This window comes from Dryas octopetala, chromosome 6 (assembly GCF_963921425.1).
Source record: "Dryas octopetala chromosome 6, drDryOcto1.1, whole genome shotgun sequence".
In the NCBI taxonomy this organism is placed as follows: domain Eukaryota; kingdom Viridiplantae; phylum Streptophyta; class Magnoliopsida; order Rosales; family Rosaceae; genus Dryas; species Dryas octopetala.
In genome coordinates, this window is record NC_141371.1 from 4945365 (window position 1) to 4970335 (window position 24971).

The 24971-nt window shown below is 35.7% G+C and overlaps 3 protein-coding genes and 1 non-coding gene across 7 annotated transcripts; 3 read left to right on the plus strand and 1 right to left on the minus strand.

Annotated features, from left to right (window-relative positions):
• The first annotated feature begins 9862 nt into the window (after positions 1-9862).
• Positions 9863-14019, plus strand: LOC147281448 (vacuolar cation/proton exchanger 3-like). Its single transcript, XM_086246367.1, has 12 exons — positions 9863-10206; positions 10978-11045; positions 11314-11342; positions 11591-11787; positions 11897-12109; positions 12333-12461; positions 12625-12741; positions 12832-12885; positions 12989-13105; positions 13193-13283; positions 13420-13484; positions 13580-14019. The coding sequence occupies exons 1-11, from the start codon at positions 9934-9936 to the stop codon at positions 13479-13481; spliced, it is 1350 nt and encodes a 449-aa protein (XP_086102493.1). The 5' UTR covers positions 9863-9933; the 3' UTR covers positions 13482-13484; positions 13580-14019.
• A 352-nt stretch (positions 14020-14371) lies between these two features.
• LOC147281449 (putative envelope ADP,ATP carrier protein, chloroplastic) lies at positions 14372-19126 on the plus strand. Of its 2 annotated transcripts, none has more exons than XM_086247161.1 (10): positions 14372-14939; positions 15521-15577; positions 15929-15991; positions 16105-16161; positions 16244-16327; positions 16425-16493; positions 16573-16685; positions 16783-16952; positions 18236-18314; positions 18595-19126. In XM_086247161.1, the coding sequence occupies exons 1-10, from the start codon at positions 14586-14588 to the stop codon at positions 18707-18709; spliced, it is 1161 nt and encodes a 386-aa protein (XP_086103287.1). In that variant the 5' UTR covers positions 14372-14585; the 3' UTR covers positions 18710-19126. The 2 variants fall into 2 exon arrangements, with proteins under 2 accessions (XP_086103287.1, XP_086103288.1); XM_086247162.1 differs by having other exon boundaries at positions 14798-14939; positions 15521-15587.
• A 160-nt stretch (positions 19127-19286) lies between these two features.
• On the minus strand, positions 19287-19358 carry TRNAH-GUG (transfer RNA histidin (anticodon GUG)). The gene has a single exon. It is a non-coding gene; the product is annotated as a tRNA-His (tRNA).
• Positions 19359-19508: 150 nt separating this feature from the next.
• On the plus strand, positions 19509-24761 carry RUS5 (root UVB sensitive protein (Protein of unknown function, DUF647)). Of its 3 annotated transcripts, XM_086249200.1 has the most exons (15): positions 19511-19881; positions 20025-20084; positions 20381-20532; positions 20732-20832; positions 20901-20959; positions 21212-21258; positions 21339-21417; positions 21497-21569; positions 21777-21866; positions 22064-22123; positions 22281-22394; positions 22621-22681; positions 22769-22887; positions 23957-24049; positions 24136-24761. In XM_086249200.1, the coding sequence occupies exons 1-15, from the start codon at positions 19724-19726 to the stop codon at positions 24364-24366; spliced, it is 1497 nt and encodes a 498-aa protein (XP_086105326.1). In that variant the 5' UTR covers positions 19511-19723; the 3' UTR covers positions 24367-24761. The 3 variants fall into 3 exon arrangements, 2 of the variants coding, with proteins under 2 accessions (XP_086105325.1, XP_086105326.1); XR_015123092.1 differs by having other exon boundaries at positions 19509-19881; positions 22621-22686; positions 22788-24049; positions 24136-24191; XM_086249199.1 differs by having other exon boundaries at positions 19510-19881; positions 22621-22887.
• Positions 24762-24971: the final 210 nt, after the last annotated feature.

The window sequence follows — 24971 nt, forward strand, 5'->3', positions numbered from 1 at the left end:
GTAGCAAGTTTACTCAAAGGAACTTGAAAATGGTCTTCAATAGTTAAATTAAGTCGAATTGGGTTAAAATAGAACCAATCCGATGGGAGCAGCGGCGACAACTGTTTATCTAAAATTTCAATTTTACAAATTATCAAAATTGAAAAACCAAAACATTAAGGAAATGAAACTTTATGATAAGGGGATAAATTTTTTTTTCCATAATTTATGTTTACAAGTTACAACTAAACGAAACACCAAAATGACCAGATCAAACCCCAAATAAAATTTCAAACCTTTTTTTTTTCTTTCCAATTGCCTAAAGACTCTAAATCTCAATCTACCTTAAAAAAAAAAAAAAAAATTTCTTTCCTTTTTTCTCTTTTTTTTTTTTTCTTTTTATTTTATTTTCTCTTCTTTTTTTTCTTTCCTTTTTTTTTTTTTTCCTTTCTCTTCTTTTTTTTTTTTTTTCCTTTCTCTTTTTTTTTTTTTTTTCCTTTTCCTTTCTTTTCTCTTATTTTTTTTTCCTTTTCCTCTTCTTCCCCAGTTCCCCCAATCCCCCGTGACCTTCCTCCTTTTTTCTTTCATTTTCTCTTCTTCCCCCAGAGCCCAGACGCCCACTCTTCCTTTCCTTCTCCCTCCTTGCCCAGACGCCCAGTGATCTGCGCCCACCTCCCGCGACCAAAACCCACTCCTTGCGCCGCCCGCGCCTGCGGCTTGCTCCTCCCTCCTTCCCCAGCCAGCCCGCTCGCCTTATCCCTCCTTCCTCAGCCAACCTCGCGCCGTCGCTCGCCTCCTCCCCCACCTCATCACCGGCAAAAAGCACAACGAGATCGTCCTCAAGCTCGACCCCAACAGCCAGACCATCGAAGACGACTTTCTCGGCGCCAAGGTGATGTGGATGACCGAAGGGCAGATTGGCAGAGATATAGTCGCGAAATTTCGACGAAATTTCGCCGACATTTTACAAAATTGCACTTGAAACCTTACCGAAATTTCGGTGAAATTTCGAAAATTTCGGCGAAATATTACTGAAATTTCGTGGTTATGTGATAAAATTTCGGGATCCCAAAAAAACGAAAATTTCGGCGAAATTTCACTCCTTGTACGTACCATCTCAACCGAGAGTGGGCTAACTACTAATATAGCTCATGCATTGATATTAGGCCAGTGCTATTCCGACCGACCTAAATTGCTGAGTTGACCAATCTATTTCAAAATTTCAATTTTACTCTTAAAACAAAAAATTTCAATTGTGTTCGTTGGGTCATTCGACAGTTATTTACTGAAATATTTATAGTTATTTGACAGTTATCTGCTGAACATTGGTAGATTATTTGGTGGATAACCACAAAATATAAATGAAAAAGGCATTCGACAGTTATCTGCCGAAATATTTGTGTTTATTCGACACTTATTTGCCGAGTATTTGTGGATGTTTCGGTAGATAACCACGAAATGGATCTGGGTGATTTTATCTTGTTTTTGCAATAAAGGGTAAAATAGAAAAAAAGTTGGACAAAATATGTTAAGGTGGTCAACTCAGCAGCTGATGGTAGTCTGCATAGCCTCACTCTTGATATTATTCCCATTTTAATCACTTTCGTCTATCATCCAGGTAAAATCAGGTCCACTACTTTAGATGTGGATTTTTATATAAAAAAAAAATTCTTAATGTTATTAGCAGTGAATTCTCAACTTATATAATATAAATTAGGACTATAAATTATTATAGAGTAAAATTTATTTTCACAGCTACTAGCATAGTAGCATACAACTCCAACAGTAAAATCCACTTAAGTGTGTCTCGTATTAGTAAATCTCATATTTATTAATAAAAAATAATTAAATATTCATAAATTCAGTTTTGAAAAAACTTTAACTACAAACCTGGCCAACTTAATATGTCTATGTACGCGCGAGCAAAGACGGAAAAATACACTACTGAGCGCTCGATAGCTTGAGAGCTCGGCTGATGCTGATGTAGCATATCTGCACATTTTTAGGTTGCAGATACATCTTTTTAGCTTGTAGATTACTTTTTTATGTTGCAAATACGTCTTTTTAATTTGCAGATAACATGTTTTAAGTTGTAAATACATGTTTTAGCTTGCACTTGCACATCGCTTGGTGGGTTTGTCGAGTATTCGGTGAACAATGTAAGTTTCTACTTAAATTTTACTTAAATTTTGGACCGGCTAAAGTTTGACTTACCTTTATTTCTTATTTTAGCCTTCTAATTAAAGCACCCTAAAAAATACATAAAATTATCGAATTAAGATCCTACATCAGGATATAATTATTGACGTGAATCTACCCATTTGTGACTGCACATGCTCACAGTCCAAAAGTTCCGTATAAGAATTTCGTACTCGATCTCAGCAAATCTTTGAACCATATTGAAATTAATATGCATCCGACCCCATGTAGTGTCGGCCAAAATCTCCGTCGACATCAAATATATACAGATCGAATTGATATTTGAGTATCTGTGGCCGCAAAGTGTTCTGCGGAAATAATTAATCACTCAAAGTTAATTTGTCTGATCGTTGATCATGATGGGATAGAAGTACGTACAGTCAAACATATAATTGAAACTACAACTGACTTTAAAGGGTTACATGAATTCATATACCAAACTCCAAGTACTGATGCAACCATATGGTCCATATCAGAGTGTGACAGTAGTACTGCTATAAAATGATTTAGCCAATCAACCCTAGCGGTTGCTGACAGAGGAAATTTCGTGGAAATTGCAGCTCTACGATAAGTTTGTCCCTACACCCATGCTCATGACATTACTGCCATAACTACAATTCCGTCCTCAACCAAAAGTGTTATTTATATAATATTTGAGGTACAAATTATTATCTTAATTTTTATTCATCAAAATGATATGTTAGGTTCTTATTTGTTGTAAAAGTGGGCGCAGCGCAGTCATAGAACAAATACAATACTATCATATTAGTTGGGATTTAGAGAAATGAGATAATAGTTAGCGTCTCTACAACTACTCTATTAATTATATATATATAACTATTCATGATGAGCCCTACAAAATCATGCAAGGATCGATGTGATGATGACGTTGAGTCCATAATTCGCATAATTAAATTGGAGGAAGCTTCCGGGAAGCTGTGTGTCTAAGGTTCCAAAGACATCCATGTGGTGTGTACATATTTGGGTATGTGCCTATTCTCAATTAAATAGATTGGAAGGGTCGACATATATTATATAGAGGAAGGTTGGGCCATACCATGCATTAATTCTATTGCATGTAGCAGATATTATATTAATGAGGATGATGACAAGCTCTTTATTATTATTTCTTTACTTTTTCATCACCAATTTCTGATACCCACCCATATTTGCATATATATGATCAATAAATGACATATATGCACGCCACAGTACTCTTACTGTCTCACATGCAGAGAACATATATATATATATATATATATATATATATATATATATGAAAGTGGGTTTCTCAAATTAACCAACTAAATAAGTATAGGGCTATTAATATATATAAAAATTTATTCAACTAACAAAGGACCGAGTTGAAACTTTTCTGCAATTAATAAATATCGACTTTACCTAACCTAGCTAAAATATTTACTGAGCAATATATATGACAGCAAAGATTATAAATTTTCCATAATGTACTTTTTTTTTTTTTCCAGAGAAGATATATATTGCAAGGAATGATATATATATATATATATATATTGCTGATGTATAAGAGAAATTAAATAAGAATGAATATTACAAAATATGGAAAGAAGGATCAATTGAAATGATTCTGCGCGCAGAATGATTACTTTGAAATAAAGGGGGCACTGAGGCAGACCTTAATTATGATGTAAGAAGCTGTACGTGAAAGCAACTTGTAACCATAACATAACCAATACACACTGGTTTTCTTAAATGCGATATAATAAGAGTATCCAATCTAAAATCAATTGGTAATGAGTGAAGAGGCCCAAAATTTATAAGCACATATGCTAAGCTCTAGTTTTCCGAGGTAGAACATTACTCCATATTACTCTCAACACGCTCCGCACGTGTGACAAGATTTTGAGCCTTACACGTGAATAAATTATATTAGGTGACGTGGGAGCACGTGTGGCCGTTGGACCTTACACGTGGATAACTAAGCTCTGATACTATGATAGAATTAGAGCATCCAACCCAAAACCAATTGGCAATAGGTGAAAAGGCCCGAAACTTATAAGCACATATGCTAAGCTATAGTTTTTCGATGTGAGACATTGCTCCACATTACTCTCAACAAAATGTAAATGAAAAGTTTGAAGGAGAGTATCACACACACATATATATATATTATGCAATATAATATGCATATTCATTCATGGATAGTACATAATAGGCAAAATGACCATAAATTCTTACCCATATTTATAAGCAACTAGCTAGTCAGCAAACCTTCAAGCAATAACATCCTTGAGTAAAAGCATTGAGCTCGAAACTTGGCCCAATTGACAGTGTAGAGCCTCAAATATATAGGGCATTTGGAAAGTTTATTGTCCTTAAATATATAGTATAGTAGGAAATTTCTATCCACCTTCTGTAATTTGTAACATTGTGCCCACTGCCCAGTTCACGATTTTTGTTCTCAGTATTGTACATAGGTCCAAAGAAGCTACTTATGTAAGCAAATACAGTGTCAACAAGTATATACATGTAGGCCTCACCAAAAAGCCCAAGGCCCGAAGCCCACCCGAAGCCTGCCCGGCCCATTAGGCCCGAAGCCCGATTTGGCCCGAAAATTGGGCCGGCCCGGCCCGGCCCGAAAGTCTCTTGGGTTGGGCTTGGGCCATCCCCTTGAAGCCCATGAGCCGCCCGAAGCCCGCCCGTTTAGGCCCGCCCAAAGCCCGGCCCAAAGCCCAATTTGGAAATCATAACATATTTAATAAGTTTTTTGTTTGTTTACTATAATAAATTATTAATATGCTTATTAAGTTATTATATAATACTATAATGTTAGTAAATAGTAATAGTGTAAACTATGTAATACCATAAATAATAAAGTAATAAACTTTTAAAATTATATACAACATTACAAGTATAATAAAATATAAATGTATATGTGTATATACAACTTTTATAATACAAGTATAATTAAAGTTATTAAACCACAATTGTCATTTCATTAATTCAACGATCTGAATCGTTCATTTTCTATTTTCATAGTCAAAGATCATCCTTACAAAAAATCGGCTAAATCGGAATTCATCTACCCATTCGATTATCATTAGAAAAACCACGATCGTTCATTAATTCGACCACCGTTACATTTAGAAAAATCACTTTTACATTTTCGATTAAGCTAATTTTTTGCAAGAATTCTCTTTGAGTGGAGAACTAAAACTTGAACGGTTCGGATCGTTGAAAACAAGATCGATATGTGAGCTTCTACATATAAATACACTTGAAGAGTATAATTCTAATAATTTTCCCGTTGAAACCTTATTGTTTCCATAATTATGAAGACCACAACGTGATTTCAACAATCTGACCTGTTCATTTTCTATATTCATAGTCAAAGATCATCAGTACAAAAAATCGGCTAAATCGAAATTCATCTACCCATTCGATGATCATTAGAAAAACCACGATCGTTCATTAATTTGACCACCATTATGTCACTTTGACATCTCCGATTGAGCTAATTTTTTGCACAAATTATCTTTGAGTGAGGAACTAAAATTTGAACGGTTTGGATCGTTGACAACACAATTGCATCGTTTGTTTATAAAAATATGTAATAAAATATATAATAATATATATGTACATTTATGTTTTATTATAGTTGTAATGGTGTATATAATTTTAAAAGTTTATTATTTATGGTATTACACTATTACTAAAATAATAGTATTATATAATAACTTAATAAGTATATTAATAATTTATTGAAGTAAATAAACGAAAGAGCTATTAAATATGTTATGATTTACAAACTTGACAAATAAACTAGTCAGCTCAGTTGGTTGAGAGTTGAAGCTTGTTATGTGAGGTCTCATGTTCAAATCACAATATAGCCAAAATCCTTTTTTTTTTTTGAAGATATATATGTGTCTAAATAGGCTTTGGGCCCATTTTGGGCCGCCCGTTCGGGCCTAGCCCGGCCCGGCCCGGCCCTCCAAGCCCGCAAGCCAAAGCCCGATGGACGGGCCTTGGGCTTGTGTATTAAAGCCCAAGCCCGGCCCGGTCCGGCCCGAAAGCCCTATTGGGCTTCTATAATTCAAGCCCGAGCCCGGCCCGAACCCAAAAAATTTGGGCCAGGCTAGCCCAGCCCGGCCCATTGCCGACCCCTATATACATGCAGTACATATTAGTTTGACACATGCAGACTATGCAGAACACGTGATATGTTTGTTATACCTGAAGGCTTATCTATAGGACAAAGCAGTGTTAATCTTGTTATAGTCACCAAGAGAAACGTACAAAATCGCACAGAAAACAAAAATCTCCCATTGTCAGTAAATTCTAGCTAGTTCATGAAAAGATCGTGAAGGCTGTAAATTAGGTATGAAAGGTAAGCATCCATATATAACCGTCGGCTAACTTGTACTTAGCGCTTCTGGAAGCTTGATATGGATTGGTTTGAGGGAGCTTCTGCGAAGGTTCCTAGCTAGCTATGTGACAGTGCGTAGTACCTACTCTCTAATTCATTTGTGTGATATATATGCCTTTGGTACACCACAAGCATTAAAATACGAAAATGTATGCCCATGTCATTTCATCGATCATTATCAATTTTCTTTATTTCTCCACCATTAGAGTTCAAATGCGGCGCGCATGCTCTTATGTAGGTTTTTTTGTTTTTTATTGATTGAATTCAAAAGATAAAATTATGTCATGCTAGAAATCTAGGGAATCAAACACAAAGATATATTTTGGCCAAAAAAAAAAAACTCACAAAGATATATTAATTATTCAACATTAATTAAATAAATGATAATTGTTTATTATTAAGTATATTAATTAAGTACTGAGATATATATATTTTATTCTTAAGTTAGACTTATATGTTTCAGATAGCACCTCACATCATAACCTATTTAATCTGTTTTTTTAAGTTAGAAATGGTATCACTACTCCAACGTGTTAGAACTTGTTTTTTTGTTTTGGCCATGAAGATATTTCATTAAACAAACGGAACAGCCCAAAGGGCAAACAAAACAATACAGCAGATAAAGGAAAAAACTACATCAGACAAAGGAAAAAAATTAACAAACCAAGATAACAAAAACGTGTTAGAACTTGTTAATTAGGAAAAGACCAAGAGACCTGATCGAATTTTATTGTATATTCTTCAAATGGGGTATTTGGTAACTTTCTTTCCTCTATAATGGGTTTGCCTGCTCGTTTCCAGAACTGCGCGTTCAATGCGTGTAGCTTATAATATACAGTACGTATCTGGTGTATTATGTAGCCTAGCTTGGCTTGTGGTTCATAAATAATCGTAAAGATATTAATTAATTTGTCTTTTTGTAAGTATATGCTTTGGATCGAATTATTCTATGCTTTTCAAAAAGCAAACAATTTCTCGTTAGAAGTGACAACTGTACCTACGTACAATTCTCGTGACAAGGGAATTGTGATATATTTTGACTAAAAAACCTTACTGAAACATTGAGGTGGCATTTCAATGCAGTGAGAAGGGCTTCAATGGCACCCATGCAGGTAAATTTCTCTCTATTTTGACTGCTTCTTACGTACCCGCATATATAATACAGAGCTCATCAATCGAGCGAAGCGGCACTAATACGTACTACAAAATTTTGCTTTGCTAATTAACCTCGATGAGGAGGTTCATAATAATTAGAACTAGCTAACACACGTACTGACCCAAATTAGTAGTACATAATTAGAATGATTATGTATGGACTTAAATAAAAAGATTGATTTCATAATATTACATAGTACTACCACGTACGATGGTCAAACTGGAGATGATTGCTTGATCGGAATGTTCTTACTTTATCAAATTGTTTAATCAGTTACATACGTACAGTACGGAGTGAAAAGTGAGAGTGCGTGTAGAAACTCAATTCTTAGTTTCTTATCCTTGACAATATTGACGTTGATTTGGTTATATATGTTAGTGTCAACTTTCAACGTGTAGTCAATAATTATACTTAAAAACATTTTACAGTTGACTTGCTTATTGGAGGGATCAAAATTCTCTCCATTTAGTACTTTGCAATTTGAAAAATTATTGTGTATAATTGTAATATTATGTGACATAATGATATGGTATTATCAATTAATTTAAATTATAATACGTGTATAATAATTAATTTTTAAAACTATAAATCTTAAAAAATACTCTTACAATCATAAATATGTTATAATATAAGTGGATTGGTAGCATCATATTATCATGTCATGTGATGTTAATGTCACGTACTTGCAATTCACTGTACTAATTTTTTAATTTTTTTAATTTTAAAAATAAGAGATCAAATTTGGGTGCAGAGCAATTCACAATTCTTTTAACTGGGTTGCCCAACACCAACAACTGCAATTTTTAAATTAGTTTACTATTCCTCTTTTAGAGTCTAGGTTTTAATTTTTTAATTTTAAAATCTACACCCTAAATTAATCAATTTAATTGAAAAAATGGGCCAAGCGTTGGAACTTGGAACGGCCAGTATCCGAGCCCACTCCTATCCACCTGCATGATTAAAATTGTACTCAATATTCAGGGAATCAGGTTGGCCTTAAAGCTCTTTAAAACGTAATTTCAAATACCAACAGAAAAGAAACTAAAATATTTTGCCTCACTAATATTTGTACAGCCCTAAATTACCAAAGCTGTTATGTTTAAAATGACAATTTAGTATATTAGAAAATTAGAATTAAATTTTAAATTTTAATAATTTTTTAGAATAGTATGATCTAAATTAGACTACCAAATTTAAATATAGTTTTTTAGATTAGGTAACAAACATGTTAACCCCTTTGATTTGGACATTTTCATTTGACATTTTTATCCTTTTTTTTTTGTTACAAAGGGAGGAGGCCAAGGAAAGAGGCCTAGAGGGGGGAGGGGGGGATCGAAACCCGGTGAGGTGGGGGCAGCACAACTGCTTGGCCAACTGGCCTACCCCAAGTCCTCGACATTTTTATCCTTTAGCCCACATCTTATGAGTGTTAGTTAAAATTTATAAGGTTTTGACAAAATTGCCCTTGAGACTTTTATATTGTCTTAGAAGTTAGTTAATGTAGTCTCAACTTCAGATTTAGTTGTGACTGAATTAAATTTTTATTTAGAAAAATTGTACTACAATATAGTATAAATAGAGGTCAAAACAATACTTTTACTCAAAATAATACCTATCATAGTGGTGTGAGTTATCTCTTTCAATTTACCAAGACAGACACAGTTAAGTTGTGACTTGATTAATTTTTCTATAAAAAAATTTAATACAATATAGTATAAATTAATGTAATATTTGTGATGTAATATTACTTTTTATTTTTTTATTGTAGTGGCATGTGATGTAATATTTGTGAATTATAATATCTTTTACTTTATTATTTTATTTGACTTTTAACTAGTACTTCATCTAAAATGTGGTTAAATTTGGATATCTAAATTTAAAAATTATTAAAATTTGGTATTTAAAGAAGCTTTAGTATATACCCACAAGGAAATTAACACCATAACCAAATCTAAATCCAAACCATTAATTCTAATTTTGTACCCACGTGGCATTATAAAATCTACAAATCTAAAAAGAGACAAAAAAAGAAAAAAACAGAAACTTCGACGAACTTGCGCGCCCTTTCTCTAGTCCTATTTAACTGTGTGCATCAGTCCCAAGTCTCAACACTCTCAGCCTGTCTCATTCTCATCCATAATACCTTGTGTTGGATTCTATTCGATCTAACAATAATTTAGTTTTGCAGCAAAACATGGCTTCTTCAAACCAAGAACCATGGCTACTAGAAAACGGCACCGTTAAGGGCCTGAGCAAGGAGATCCGACCGATCGGGCGGACCGCTCACAACATGTCGTCCTCTTCACTGAGGAAGAAGTCCGACCTGACTCTCGTGTCCAAGGTTCCATGTTCGCTTCTCAGACAATTCCTGGCCAATCTTCAGGAGGTTATATTGGGGACCAAACTCTCCGTTTTATTCCCTGCTATCCCTCTAGCCATTGTCGCCCACTCTTTTGGCTTTGCAAGAGTGAGTACTAGTACTATTCCCTGCTAGGGTTTCCAATAGAACAGTGATCGATCACCCTTTATAAATTACTGGCATCTAATATATTCAACAACAATATTTGATGGATTGCATATAGGGTATATATATTCTTGCCAGATAATTATATAGGATGTTATATATATTGTCATTCGGACAGATAATTAATTATTTGTCGTGGTATCTTGTCGGACCGTTAAGTGTCGGCCGGACTGCCGGTTCATTTGGACCATTTCACTTATTAGAGTATCTCCAGCTGTTTTTTAAATATCTTTTCAAATTTAAATTTCGGCCCAATCATTTCCTAAATGATTCTTAAATTTCACATAAAAACCTTACAAATTTTCCAAATCAAGTCGAATGAATGGGGTTTTTCAAATCTCAACTGTTAAATTTATATAATTTAGGGAAATTTCAACTTTGGTATTAATGAGCCATTAATTCTTCAAATTTAACATTTTCCTCAAACTTATCTATTTAGTTTGATTTAAGGGAAAAAAAACTTATTTATGAACTGTATGTGTATATATATATCTTATGTGTGTTTATCTCTCTCATCATCCGACCTAGTAATTAATTGCATACCTTCTTGAAGTTTTACTCTCTTTTCATATAACTGTTAATTTGGATTATGATTTATAATTAACCGAAGAGAGTTCGAAAATTAAGAATTGGGCTTTATGTATAGCATGTTCAATTCATCGATATCATAATATCTGAAACTGAAAAGCAAAATTGCAATTATCGTTTTGACAGCCTTGGGTTTTCGCACTGAGCTTAATTGGACTCATGCCGCTTGCAGAACGGGTCAGCTTTCTGACAGAGTAAGTAAAAATAATTCCTAGTTATCATCGACACCTAAGCTCATAAATGTCATATCTGAATTGTGAGTAAAAGTTCGGTATATACATTAATTTTATATTTATCTCTGGTCACGGTCTTCGGTTATATGATGATAAAAATAGATATATTGTTATGAATGAGACTCGGTTATATGATGATAAAAATAAATATATTGTTATGAATGAGACTCTTGATTGAAAGGTTTTTATACTGAATTCGCATTAATTCTTTTTTTTTTTTTCAAAACAGGCAAATTGCTTATTACACCGGTCCAACAGGTAATTCATTTCAACCTTCTTATTATTTGTCCTAGGCTTTATGATCGTTTTGGTGAAATGTTTGTTGGATTGTCAATATCTGAATCGATGAAAGATGTGTCTAGGTTCCTATCTTTTTCAATCAGTTACAACACAAAAGAACAAAAGAAGGAACTAGAATGTCGTACATTTGTCTTATCATGCATACGTGGAATGTGATTGAATAATATTTCCTTATTTTAATTAATTAAATTTTTTGTTTTTTGCAGTGGGAGGGCTTCTGAATGCAACTTGTGGCAATGCCACAGAGCTGATTATAGCCATATTTGCTCTATACCAGCACAAAATAGCAGTGGTGAAGTATTCTCTTTTGGGTTCCATACTCTCAAACCTTCTTCTCGTTCTTGGCACTTCTCTCTTTTGTGGTGGCATTTACAACATCAAAAAAGAACAAAAATATGACAGAGTAAGTAATTAATTGTAATTAAATATCTATGTTAAGTTTAAAGTTATACTTATCCTGGATAGGGTTGGTGTTTCATGCAAATCTGATGTTTGTTTGATCGCTTAAACAGAGACAAGCTGATGTGAACTCCCTCATGCTGCTTCTGGCACTGCTGTGCCACTTGCTGCCAATGCTGTTCACGTTTGTTGGGGCCTCTGCTGGTCCCACTGCCGACTCTACACTCCAATTGTCAAGAGCCAGCAGCGTTGTAATGCTCATAGCATACACTGCATACATAGTCTTCCAATTGTGGACTCACCGCCAATTATTTGAAGCGCAGGAGGTCAGTAATTGTGTACTTAAATTTTCTAATTGTTACTTACACTGCAGAAAAGTGTCCAAGATTTCATGATTGTACAATTTGGTGTGTGACTAAAATAGTTGTGCACAATTCCTATACATCTTATGCAAGACTTAAAAATAGAAATTGATGGGACTTCTATGGCAGCATCAGTGAATTTTAATTATGTACTAACTTAGCCAAATTATTATGGTGCTTTGATCAGGACTCAGACGATGATGATGTTGTTGAGGAAGAACCGGCTGTGATTGGATTTTGGAGTGGATTTGTGTGGCTGGTCGGCATGACTGCAGTCATAGCTTTGTTGTCTGAGTATGTGGTCGGCACAATTGAGGTAATCGGACCATCCTGATTTATTTGTTGGATATACATTGTTGACCCATTTTCGGATAGCTTATACACTTTAAAATACTTTTGGGGTCAAGTAGTTATGTAACAGAATTGACCCTATTTTGTTCACTATGGTACTCATATAGATCACTACTTAATTTTATCAGGAAGCATCAGATTCTTGGGGATTGTCTGTCAGCTTCATCAGCATAATCTTGCTACCTATTGTTGGCAATGCAGCAGAACATGCAGGAGCAATCATTTTTGCTTTCAAGAACAAGTTGGTGAGTGATCATAAATCAGTCACATTCTTTTCTTTTTGCTAAGTACATTTTTTCTTAATATTTATTCTTTTCTTTTTGGCACAAGCGCAGGATATATCTCTGGGTGTTGCATTGGGTTCTGCAACTCAAATTGCTTTGTTTGTGGTAAGAACCAAGAGCATATAACAAAAGCTAATGATCAATTGCTTTGTTTTCAAAATCTGAAACTTTATAATTAATATTCAATGCCATTTAAATGAATGTGCAGGTACCATTGTGTGTGGTTATTGCTTGGATTATGGGAATTAACATGGATCTCAATTTCAGTCTCCTCGAGACTGGCTCTTTAGCTTTATCAATATTAGCCGTAGCCTTCACATTACAGGTAATTAACATTGCTAAACATCATCCTTAAGTTATTGGCAGGCTGCCCTTCATCTCACACAGTACTCTTTTTTGCTTGATTTTATAGGATGGTACTTCTCACTACCTGAAAGGACTGGTTCTTCTGCTGTGCTACATTGTGATTGGAGCCTGTTTTTTTGTATCCAAAGCTCCACTTCGTAAGTACTTGCAACACTAATTGTTAATTTTCTGGTTAAATAATGTAACAATTAAAAAATATATACTTTCCATTTGATCAACAACATAAACATTGGTTCAATTCATATTTAAAATACATAAACTTTCTTCCTGTAGATCAATCAAACATTGTCAACTTGGGACTTAAAGCATCAACTGAAGCAGTCCTTGGAGCTTAAAATGTAAGTTCTTGATTTCTACAGTACTTGAATGCACATATCAGCTAGCAATTTATTCAAGTCATTACAAAAATTAACCGAGTTTGATTTTGATGCAGGGTTTTGAGCCTTTTGGCCTTTCAGGGTCACACCCCAGATGAGGATTTACAGCAACATTGAACCTTCTTCAACATGCAGCATGGTTTTGTTACTCTTCATTTTTTATTATCGTAGCCTGTCAGAAAGCGAACGATTTTTCGTTTGATTTGCTTGTCCATAAAAGTTTTTTCATGAATATACCTTCATACATCAGATCTGGGATACTTTTAATTTATGATGGAGTTGGTATACTGTTGAAGCTTGATGACGACAGGCTACCGTGGCACGCATATGTCATGTATAGTACTATGGTGCTCTATGATATTAGATTGTTTTTCCATATATTATAGTTGCTCTTATTATAAGTAGTGCCAGTAGAACTGGGGCATATGTCATAGAGGAATTTCTTCTCTTTTGTAACGCAGTAAGCAATCAATAAATGGGAATGTGATGTTGGTGTGGGTTTGCAATTTAAGTGTTATGAAATCTTATGTTTCCTTGACCTATATATGTTGCTTATATGTTAATCACAAATTCACAAAAGATTTGGAAGTGATTGAAACAAGGGACCAATATGCCTTCCTTTTAGGAGGCAGTCAGAATCAAGGATTTTATACAAAGATTTCCTAAACTTAATTTCCAAGTGGTCAAATCCACCCAACGGTTACATTCCGCTTCTAAATACACGTAGAGATCAAATTTCGGAAACCTCAATTGTATTTTAATGGACCATGAAATAGATGAGTTAGATCTACCAGGCCCATTTCCACCCAAAAAAGAAAGAAGATCTACAAGGCCCAATTATATAGTATAATGAAACGTGGGGCCCAAGCCCTTTTGAAATATGGATGCTGAATCACGCGCACTTCTTACCAAAATTAGCAAAGACAAATAGGATATACCCGCCTTTACAGACTAGAGAGTCGGAACAAAGTGCGTTCCCGTGTGCTCTGTCTCTCTGCAACCACCTCGCTCTGCCTACCTTATCTCTTCACTCCCGCTCTCAAGCTCCGAATTTCCCAACCCATGACCGAACAACACCAACCCGTCTTGGCATGGCGGACCCTCCCGACCCTAAACGACGCTCGCTGCGCTGTCGCTTTTGAGTCCGTGGACCACGAACCGCTCTGGAAGACCGCGCACCTCAGCTTCACAACTAGTGGCAGTGGCAGTCGTTGTAAATTCGCGTGCATTTCGGTGGCAGAAAAGAGAGAGCAGCAGAAGGAGTTCGCGCCGACCGCAGCTCAGCTCCTCAAGCACCCGCTGGCCATAATTGCCTGCGTGCCCAGAGAGGCGGCACTCTTCGCCGCCGGAGCCGTCGCTGGAGCTGCCGCCAAGACCTTTACGGCTCCGCTCGACCGCATCAAGATTCTTATGCAGGTGAGGTGTTCGTTGACTCTCTCTGTACCTTTAATTTTGTCACATTTAGTTTTATAGCTCCTTATGCTTTCATACGGCGTCGTATATGGGATACTGTGCTGCCCTTCTGTTTTTTCTGTTACTTTCCGTTTGGTTACCGTGAAAATGCTAATACAATGTTCGACATTTAATGTCATTTTTCCAGGAAACCGTGAATGCAGAGAGTACGAAATTCATTTTTTTTTTCATTGATCAATCTTGGATTTCTATTGTAGCTGCTAGAGAAAATAACATAGAAATGGGAACATTCGGAATCTTACTATTTTGTGACCAACATTACTCCGGAGCTCTAGAAAATGTTTCTGGGTGTTTTCTTTTGTTACAAGAAATGTAATGGTTTCTAATTCTGGAGGATAAGAAAAGAAAGAATGCATTATCTTAATGGGTTATTTGGTTAGTTACATTGTGTTTTCTATCTTGCTATGGTAGATATATTTTTACTTGGTATCTGGACAAGAGTATTATGATTTATTTTTTTCCCAATAAATTATTAGCTCAATTGGAATGGTTTAGTACTCTAAACCAGGTTGATATGTTTGCAGACTCATGGGGTGCGAGTTGGGCAAGCAAGCGCCAAGAAAGCTATTAGTTTTCTCGAGGTATGTTATGGTTCGTCCTGTCCATCCTAAGCTCTTCCTGGTTTTTTGACATCATGAATTATATGCATTTATCTTACAGTCATATGTGAAGCAGAGGCTGCAGACTTGAAATGTTGACAGAATGCCACCTAACAAATAAATCTATTCAGTATCTATCGCAGCTCGTTAATTTCTCTTATTGTGGTTTATGGCATATATGATAACTTTTGTAGATTTAAAACCTTTTCAAAGATATGTATAATTTTTATTTTTTGTTTTTCAAATTCTGTTTATCTTCATTCTTTCTTAGAAGCATTGGCATCATCCTGTATGATCATCTCCTCATGTTTTTTAATGTTGCATACCCTACAGGCCATAACAATGATAGGGAAGGAAGAAGGGATTAAAGGGTACTGGAAAGGCAACCTTCCTCAGGTTTGTTGCTGATTAAGTTTCCCATGAGTGTTTCAAAATTTTACTCTCCCGTGTTATCAAGTAGGGCTTTGCTTATGTTTCATTTATTTTGAACATTCTTTTAATTGTTTTAGGTGATACGAATTATCCCTTATAGTGCTGTCCAGCTTTTTGCTTACGAAGCTTACAAGGTAATGCTGAAACCATCTTTAAGAAAATCTTTGTACAGCATCCATGTATCCAGAACTAAAGCTCTATATTTTGAATTTAAAGAAACTTTTTAAGGGGAAAGATGGTGAGCTCTCTCTTGTTGGAAGACTTGCAGCAGGTGCTTGTGCTGGCATGACATCCACTTTTGTGAGTAATGCAGTAGTGGAATTGTGACATTTTTAGTTCATGAGTTTTTTCCTGTTATGTGTAACTATTTAAAAATGTACTACTGGTCTCTCTGTAGGTAACATACCCATTGGATGTCCTGAGGTTACGCTTAGCAGTTGAACCAGGGTACCGAACTATGACTGAGGTATGCTTCACCTGATAATTTTATTTATGATAATATGCCCTTATATATGTGAAAATGAATTTTGAAGTGTTGTTTCCAGGTTGCCTTAAACATGCTAAGAGAGGAAGGAGTTGCATCCTTCTATTATGGTCTCGGACCTTCTCTTATTGGAATAGCTCCGTATATTGCTGTGAACTTCTGCGTTTTTGACTTGTGAGTCTACTCCTACCTCTTTCTATGTTACACTGAAGGAGAATACAAATATTGTACTCTATGTTTGTCAATAGTCATAGTTGTTTTTTGATGACAGGGTGAAGAAGTCTTTACCTGAGGAATTTCAAAAGAAAACTGAAGCATCTCTATTAACGGGCTTGGTGTCTGCTTCCCTTGCCACACTCACATGCTATCCTTTAGATACTGTGAGAAGACAGATGCAAATGAGGGGCTCACCTTACAACACAGTTTTCGATGCCTTTCCAGGTAAGTTTATGGTATTGATTATTTTTACCATTAGCAACTGACAAGACATTGTGTCAAACACTAGACATTAATAAGTCTGAACGTAGAGGTGTCCTATGAATTTTTATGTGAGTTACTGAAAACAATTATATATGTCTTGAATATTCTCTCTTATGTAGTCTGAACTTAGAGGTGTCCTATGAATTATTATGTGAGTACTGAAAACAATTATATATGTCTTGAATATTGATCTTTATTTGGTGCATATCTGAATAAATGGGGAACATCCTTGGGGACCAGAAATTCAACTCGCCCACATTCTCAATGCAGTTACATGTTATATAGGAAATATCATTTATTTTTTATTTCTTCATGAATTTTTCTTTACAATGGTGGTAAAAGATAAAAAGTTTTGGCATGCATGTCAAGGACATGAGTATCAATTCTGGGAATAATGGTGGCTTAGTATTAAGTAGGATTATCTTCTTGAGAATAGGTTTCACTCAAAAATTACAAGAAAAGAAAAAAAGAAAAAGAAAAGTATTTGGGTCATAATTTTGGCCTTTATTTGTCAGAACACGTGTTTTCCTGTACACATGAATTGTGAATTGCAAAATCAGCAGTTGAGGTTTTATTTGGAACAAGATTAAAAGTCAAATTCTTAACAAAAGACATGACTACTAACAGGAGATTTCTTAAGCAAGTATGGTACATTTGAGCTTTGGATAAGGGCTGTAGATTTTATTAATTTAATATGAATGAGCATGAATCTAGCTGAACCCTACCTAAGCTCTTTCTTGCTCATAAATAGTCAAGTGAAGCAGCTGAAGCCGAGGAACCCATGATCAGCTGATTCTGACTTCTGATTAAAACTATATGGATACCATTTATCCCTAACATTGTTGTGACTTGTGATGCTTTCATTGAATCAACTTGATACTTTGTTGAGCTATTGGTCAAGCCACTGATTTTAGGATTTAAATTTTCTCTATTTGTTTTGCATAATTCATAGTCTAATGAAGTCCTATGTCCATTTATTACGAAATAAGAAATAATTAGGATTATAAAGTAAATTCATCCCTTTTTCATGTTATAGATCACTGAGCTAGATGGTGATATATGATTTATAGTCTGGATCAAGGCAGTTAAGTTGCTGGTTGCAACATTAGATATGCATATGAGTTGGATTCAAGCGTTGGTATATGTGAAAACTTTCAAATATTTTATTCTTAGCATTTGTTTGCGTTTCTGGTGAAGTTACCTTTTTGGGTTTCATAGTATCTAAATTGATGCTGCTTGTGCAGGTGTTGTGGCCCGTGATGGACTTATAGGCTTGTATAGGGGGTTTTTGCCCAATGCTTTGAAAACTCTACCGAACAGCAGGTTCCATGCATCCCTGTCTTTTTTTTCTAGTTAGATCACTTAGAATTTATATTATCTGGTCTGCTAGCTGCAGCAGTTGTGAATGCCTTGTTGGGGCTTATGTGAGATATAACATGCCGGCTTTTCTCTTTTCTCTAAAGCTAATAATCACTTCTGTCATCTTGTCTAGAATTTTGCAAAACATGGACTATATATAACAATGATGTTGAACACATTATATAGTTACTAAGGACTTCCAAACCTACCATTGCCTGATGAAATCTCCCTCTTTCAAATGCAGCATTAGGCTTACTACTTACGACATGGTCAAACGTCTAATTGTGACCAGTCAGAAAGAGTTTCAGAGAATTATGGAGGAAAATCGCAGTAATCTACAGCAGAAGGCCAGTGGTTGAACAGCCCAACATTTGGTACCACCATTGTTTTTGATCCAGTAAACTACACCAGCATTAGGCTTAACTTTCACCAAATTTTCTTGCCGACATTATGTTCACCGGCGGTGGCCATTATTTGTAGGACTTGTATTGGTGAAGGTACCTTCGTATTAGTGAGAATTGAGCTGCCCAGTGAATCCTAAATTCCAAAGGCTATCTTTTTGTAGAACAATCATTGATGCTAGTTAGTTAGGTTGCCAATTTTTTGTGGAATTTATGTTCCACCAGGCTATGCAGTCGTTTCAGGATTATGTTTTGCCAAAACCACCTGTATAACATTTGTAGAAATCCTTGAATTTTGCTACTCATTCATTGTTGACCTGGGATCTTTTATTATTATGTAATCATTTCGGGTAATGGAAGTTGTTCTGATTATAATTGTGTTGTAGTTATTGTGCATGTAAATTGTAGTTGGAGGTGAGCGATGCATTTTCTTGTGAAATTAAATTCCACTTTTCATTCACATACAAAAAAATTTCGGTGGTGAAAGGCCAAACCAAAAAGAAAACTTAAGCAAGTCCCAAAAGATTATTTGTAGTGTGGCTGCTGGGATTCGAGCCCAGGTCTCCACGGCCACAACGTGGAATTCTTACCACTAAACTACAGCCACCAATTGGTTACAGCTTGCATTAATTAAGAAACAAAACTTTGTTTAGTTAAGCCTAGAGTAGTGTATTGGGCTTGGCCTGTATATTAGGCTTGGTTGGTGACCAAAAAAAAAAAAAAAGGCTTGGTTGATAGGGCGCGAAACGACATAGTTTTGCGAGGCGGGTAAATACGTGGAAATTCCGAAGAGCTAAAATGTCCGTACATTTGGGTGGTAGAGGATCGAAGGAGACGAAGATATACGACGACAATTGGCCGTTAAATCCGTTCTTCCGTCTTCGACAGTGGAGTGTACGAACTTGAAGAAGAAGAAGAAGAAAAATGACTGTAACTTGAACATCTGTAACCTCAACGTTACCTCATCACGCAATGCCTTGCGGCGCTGTACAACTCTCGCTCCCTACTTATGCTTTTGAGTCTTCTAGAAGGACTCTGAATGTTGGACCTTGTCAGTTTCGAATCGCGTGCTCCTCCTCTCAATCCAAGCTTCAAAGAGGAGATGATGAAAACCAAGCCGATCATGGCAGGTAACTTCCACCTTCTATACTCATCTGTTTGGTTGCCGAGAAAAAACTTTGCGGGAAAAGAAAAAGAGTGTAATTCTGAATTTGGCTTCGGCAATTTTGGTGGACATTGATTAGCTGTTGTGGATTTGTATTGATTGTGACAGAAATCGAGGCCAACCGCACGTGATCTTGGTCGAGAGATATGGAAATGGCACTGCTAAGAGGTCCTTGCTCAATGCTAATTTTTTTTTTTTTTTTCAAAACAAATGGAACTTAAACTAAAAGATGCATATTAGTGGGAATGAAAATGTACTCTAATGAGATGCCTATATCAATTCTATAACCATGTGGTTATATGCAATTTTTAGATGATGTAGTTTGATGTTCGGTGAAGACAAATTTTGCTCAAAATGGATTCATATTTCTCTCTAACATAAGCAACAGATTGCAATTTAACATTTTTAAACCCCAAAAGTTTAGGTTGTGAGCTGTGTCTCTTGAATTGTGGTTTCACAAGCAGGTATGTGGTAGATGATGAATTGCGAGTACAAACATTTCTCGAGGAACGTAGTCCAACATCTGATAGGTCCCAGGGCTCACATTTCTCCAATTCAAAATTATCATGGCTTCCGGATAATGTTAAAGATTTTATTTTACCTGCAGGCTTTCCAGGTGACTAACATAAATTTTTCTTTTTCCTTTTCATTTGGTTTCGTATTCATACATACATAAATTACATGTATTGGGCAAACTTATACATTAATTACAGTATTTAATAGATTAATAATGAAGAAAAGGCAGATTTGTTAGAAACCTAAATCTGATTCATGGTACTGTCTAATTTCTAACTTCTTATTCACTTTTGATGCAGCATCCGTGTCAGATGATTATTTGTTGTACATGTTGTTACAGTTCCCTACCAATGTTACAGCATGGATTTGTCACACTTTAGTCACATCAAGTCTTCTAAAGGTTCGTTAGTCAGGCCATTATGTTGCGTTATGCAAATGCAGTTTTAGTTTTTAATGCACTACTTGCAGGCTGTTGGCATTGGCTCTTTCTCAGGCAGTACTGCTGCTGCTACTGCTGCTGCCATCAGGTGGATATTCATTTTTGTTTGCTGTATGATTAATTTTATGGCATCATGTGTGCAAGTTCCATTTTGGTTTTTCTAACTTCTAGAGTTGAATCTAAGACCTATGCCAGATTCATTCCACACCTTACCACATGAGCTGGAAACCCAAGGACACCATTTACTTTTAATTCTGAACTTGGTTTTGTACGATAAATATTTTTATTTATGAGCAACATTTGGATATCATTCCATTTTATTGGACTGAACTTTCTGCAGATGGGTTTCAAAAGATGGAATTGGAGCTGTTGGACGCTTATTTATCGGTCTGTCAATCATAAAGAAAGCTAAATGGAATACAAGTTTATGTGCTGATCTTATCGGTGACTGTTGCTCTCTTTTTCAGGTGGGAGATTTGGAAATCTTTTTGACGACGATCCAAAGCAGTGGCGCTTATATGCAGACTTCATTGGTAGTGCAGGAAGGTTCGTCTAACAAACTTTCTTTTGGATATTAAATTAGTGAAATGATATTGGGTCCTTAGATTTTTAATATATCATGCAGCATTTTCGATCTTACTACGCCTTTGTATCCTGCCTATTTCCTGCCATTGGCATCTCTCGGAAATCTTGCCAAGGTATTGCACTGCTGTGCTAAGTAGGTTACAGCTGACTAATTGTATGACCACATATGCACATATGCAGCACTAGCTTCTCTATCTCTTCAGAAATAAGTTAATTTTTTCATCGTATGATAGTAAATTTGGCTTCTGAAAAATAAGCGTTGTGCCTTCTAGCCATATTATTGCATATGTGCACCGTAGCTGATGTGGACATCTAAACAGGCTGTTGCTAGAGGACTAAAAGATCCTTCATTCCGTGTGATTCAAAATCATTTTGCAATTTCAGGAAATGTGGGAGACGTAGCAGCAAAGGTATTTTGTAAGAGTAACTTCTGCAATCAAACTTCACATAATTAGTTGATCAAAAAAGAAAACACTTAATACAACTAGAGTTAAACAATATTCTCCCAATTGGACTTTGTTTTGTACTTTGTCCCCTTTCATGAATCATCTTTAAACACTTTTGAAAAAGGAATGCTTTTCTCATAATTGACTGATCAATGTTTCAGGAGGAAGTTTGGGAAGTAGGTGCTCAGCTGCTTGGCCTTGGTTTGGGCATACTGTTCCTGGTATGTTATTTAGTTTTCTAAGATGATCTTACTTTTGTTACGGGGAAAAAAAAAAAAAAGAGATGATCTTACTTTATTCTCTAGAAAGTACTAGTATTTACCAGCAATTAACTTCTTCCTTTGATGTATTTAAATGATTTTAGAATCGTGAATGCAGGATACACCTGGCCTTGTAAGATCATATCCAGTATTGGTAACAACATGGACATTCATGCGGCTTCTGCACCTTTGGTTACGCTATCAATCACTTTCAGTTCTCCAATTTAACTCTGTAAGACTCTCTCTCTCTCTCTCTCTCTCTCTCTCTCAAAAGAGGAATAAGGCTTTCTTTGCAGGGAAGAGTGAATGGGATTGAATTTTGCTATTCTAATTTTTAATTGTTTTATGCACACACGTGCACTGGGTAATGAGGGGAAAAGCAATCAGAAAAAAGCAGAAAATGTGGTTTAAGGTTAATTCATTTATGAACTTTTCTATCTGTTTTACTTTCCTTGCAGATAAATCTTAAGCGTGCTCGTATACTGGTAAAATCGCATGTATTACACTCTATTGTACCTGGTAAGGTATATAATTTTTCTTGTCCTTTGCCTATAAAAGTTGTTTTATCATACAACAATGACCATTCTTTCTGGGAGTTTCATTTAGGTTGTGTTGATTGCAATAGGGAAGAAAACATATTATTATGGCAAAGATTCCTGATACCACGAATTACTTTTGGTGTGCCCTTGGAGGAGATGATTTGTGGGCAGAGAGCTGCTCCCATGGTAATCCATCTTTTATTTCGTTGCTTATCTTTATAAAAATTTAATAGTCCTGACAGAACTGAAGTAATTTTCTCTCCATAATTTTGGTGGAAAGATCATAAAACTTATATCTAAACAACACTTAATTTTTTGAGGAACCAAATCTGTTGCCTTTATTACAACACTTATAACCTTACCTTAGTTTCTATGTTTGAGTCAAATAGAACTCTGGAAGTCATGAAAAATTAAAATACAATAATAAATTAATAATAAGTATGTGGGTGTATCCTTTCGACTAACTTATGGGGGTTTCTTTACAAAAAATAGTTGGGAAACTTTATGATGCCATGTCTTTTTCTATTATGCTTTGGAGCTATTTTTGCTTACTCTGGGTCAGATTGGGTGTCTGCTGGTTGTGTGAGTATCTATACCATGTACTTTGGCTACATCTGCAGTTACTAGAGAAGATAAATGTTTAGTTGAGGATCTGTGATCTGTGTTTGCTCTCTCCATAAGTTGAATTTAATATTTTAGCAAATCAATTTATTTCTAACTTCAAAAATGTCCCTTCCTAATTATTACTATCATTTCTTGTCCTTTGCTTCCTTGCCAAAGTGCAGAGGCAAAAATTTCATACTTACAAGTGAATATATTTCAAGGTAATAAGAAAATGGTAATTTAGAAAAAAATATTATTAAATAGATTAGCCTGCACAGAACCCCCAGGGGTCAGTCCAGTGGTAAGGATGAGTTGGGGAAGTCTGCCTAGTTTGCAAGGTCCTCAGTTCGATCCACCCTGGGTGCAAAAACTCCTGTTGGGGCCACCATCACCCTATTCCGCTATCAACAATCGATGGAGTTGGGGGTTTGTCCTGGCCGTCCGGATTGATGGGTCTACCCGTGCCCTCAGGATTAGTTGGGTCAAAGATCCAGATACCCGAGTCATCAAAAAAAAAAAAAAAGATTAGCCAGCACAGAGGGGGAAAAGCATCTGAAGTATAATCTTAAAAATGTCAAATCTAGGCTGTGTGTTTGTCAATAGTTGTTATACCCTTTATTATTTTTCTTTTCTTTCCTTTGTTTAATAACAGGTTAAGGCACTTTTTGAATTGTATGCAAAGGAGAAGTATATTCTTGTAGTGAACCAACAAAAAAGTGACTTTGAGGTCTTTGTTTCATTCAAGGTACACATTAAAATTACTGATAAGGATTTATAGAAGTTCTTTGTCTTCAAATTTTAATCAACCTTGATATTGGGGAAAAAATGCAGGTGGGAGCTACAAGTATCTCAGTTTTACGAAGTGTGTGGCAGGCTTATTGGCTACAGGAGAACTGGAATAGCTTAGGTAATGCGTTTGACCTGCTTTCGAAAAGCCTTTTGGAGATGGAAGGTAGGTTTGAGGACTTCATCGAACAGTTAAATGCAATTGGATGGGATACAAATGAAATCAATTTGAAGGTCCCTAAGGAAATTTCCCTTGATGAATTGAGCCCCATTTGAGTTATCAAATATTGGCATCTTATTAGCGTGAAGATGACATTTGGATGTTGATCTGCCAAAATAGACATGCTGGTTCAAAGATAGAACAAAGCATTGAGATGACAGTTGGATTTGCGGTCTGGTCCTTCCATGAGCCAATTTTTCCCAAGAGCAAAGAATCTGAGCCGTGGAGGCCATTTGGCTAGATGGTATTTTGACTGGAATCAGTTTACTGCCATAATTGGCATTGCATGGTGGAGGGAGGGTTGGTTCTAGTTGAGCTTCGGATGGAGTGAAAATTTTGTGTATATAGAATCATAGATTAGTAGTTTTTGCCTTCTTTAAAGTTTTGTGGACCTGAATACTTGTTTTTATGATGGAGTATGGACCATACCATGGAATATCTTTTTGCTTCATGATTTCTCTGAACTCTGATTCAGCAATGCTACGGGTTGATGATCAGTGTGGTGAGTGACGACCTCATGTATGTGCAAATCCCTACTTCCATGATTATACTAGGCCAGTTCTTTCCCTGTCCACCTTTGCTTAAAAACAACTGTCGCCATAAATAAAAAGCCCAATACAGGAGGTGGGCCTATCTAAGAGGAGCGGTTGTGGAGCTCTGT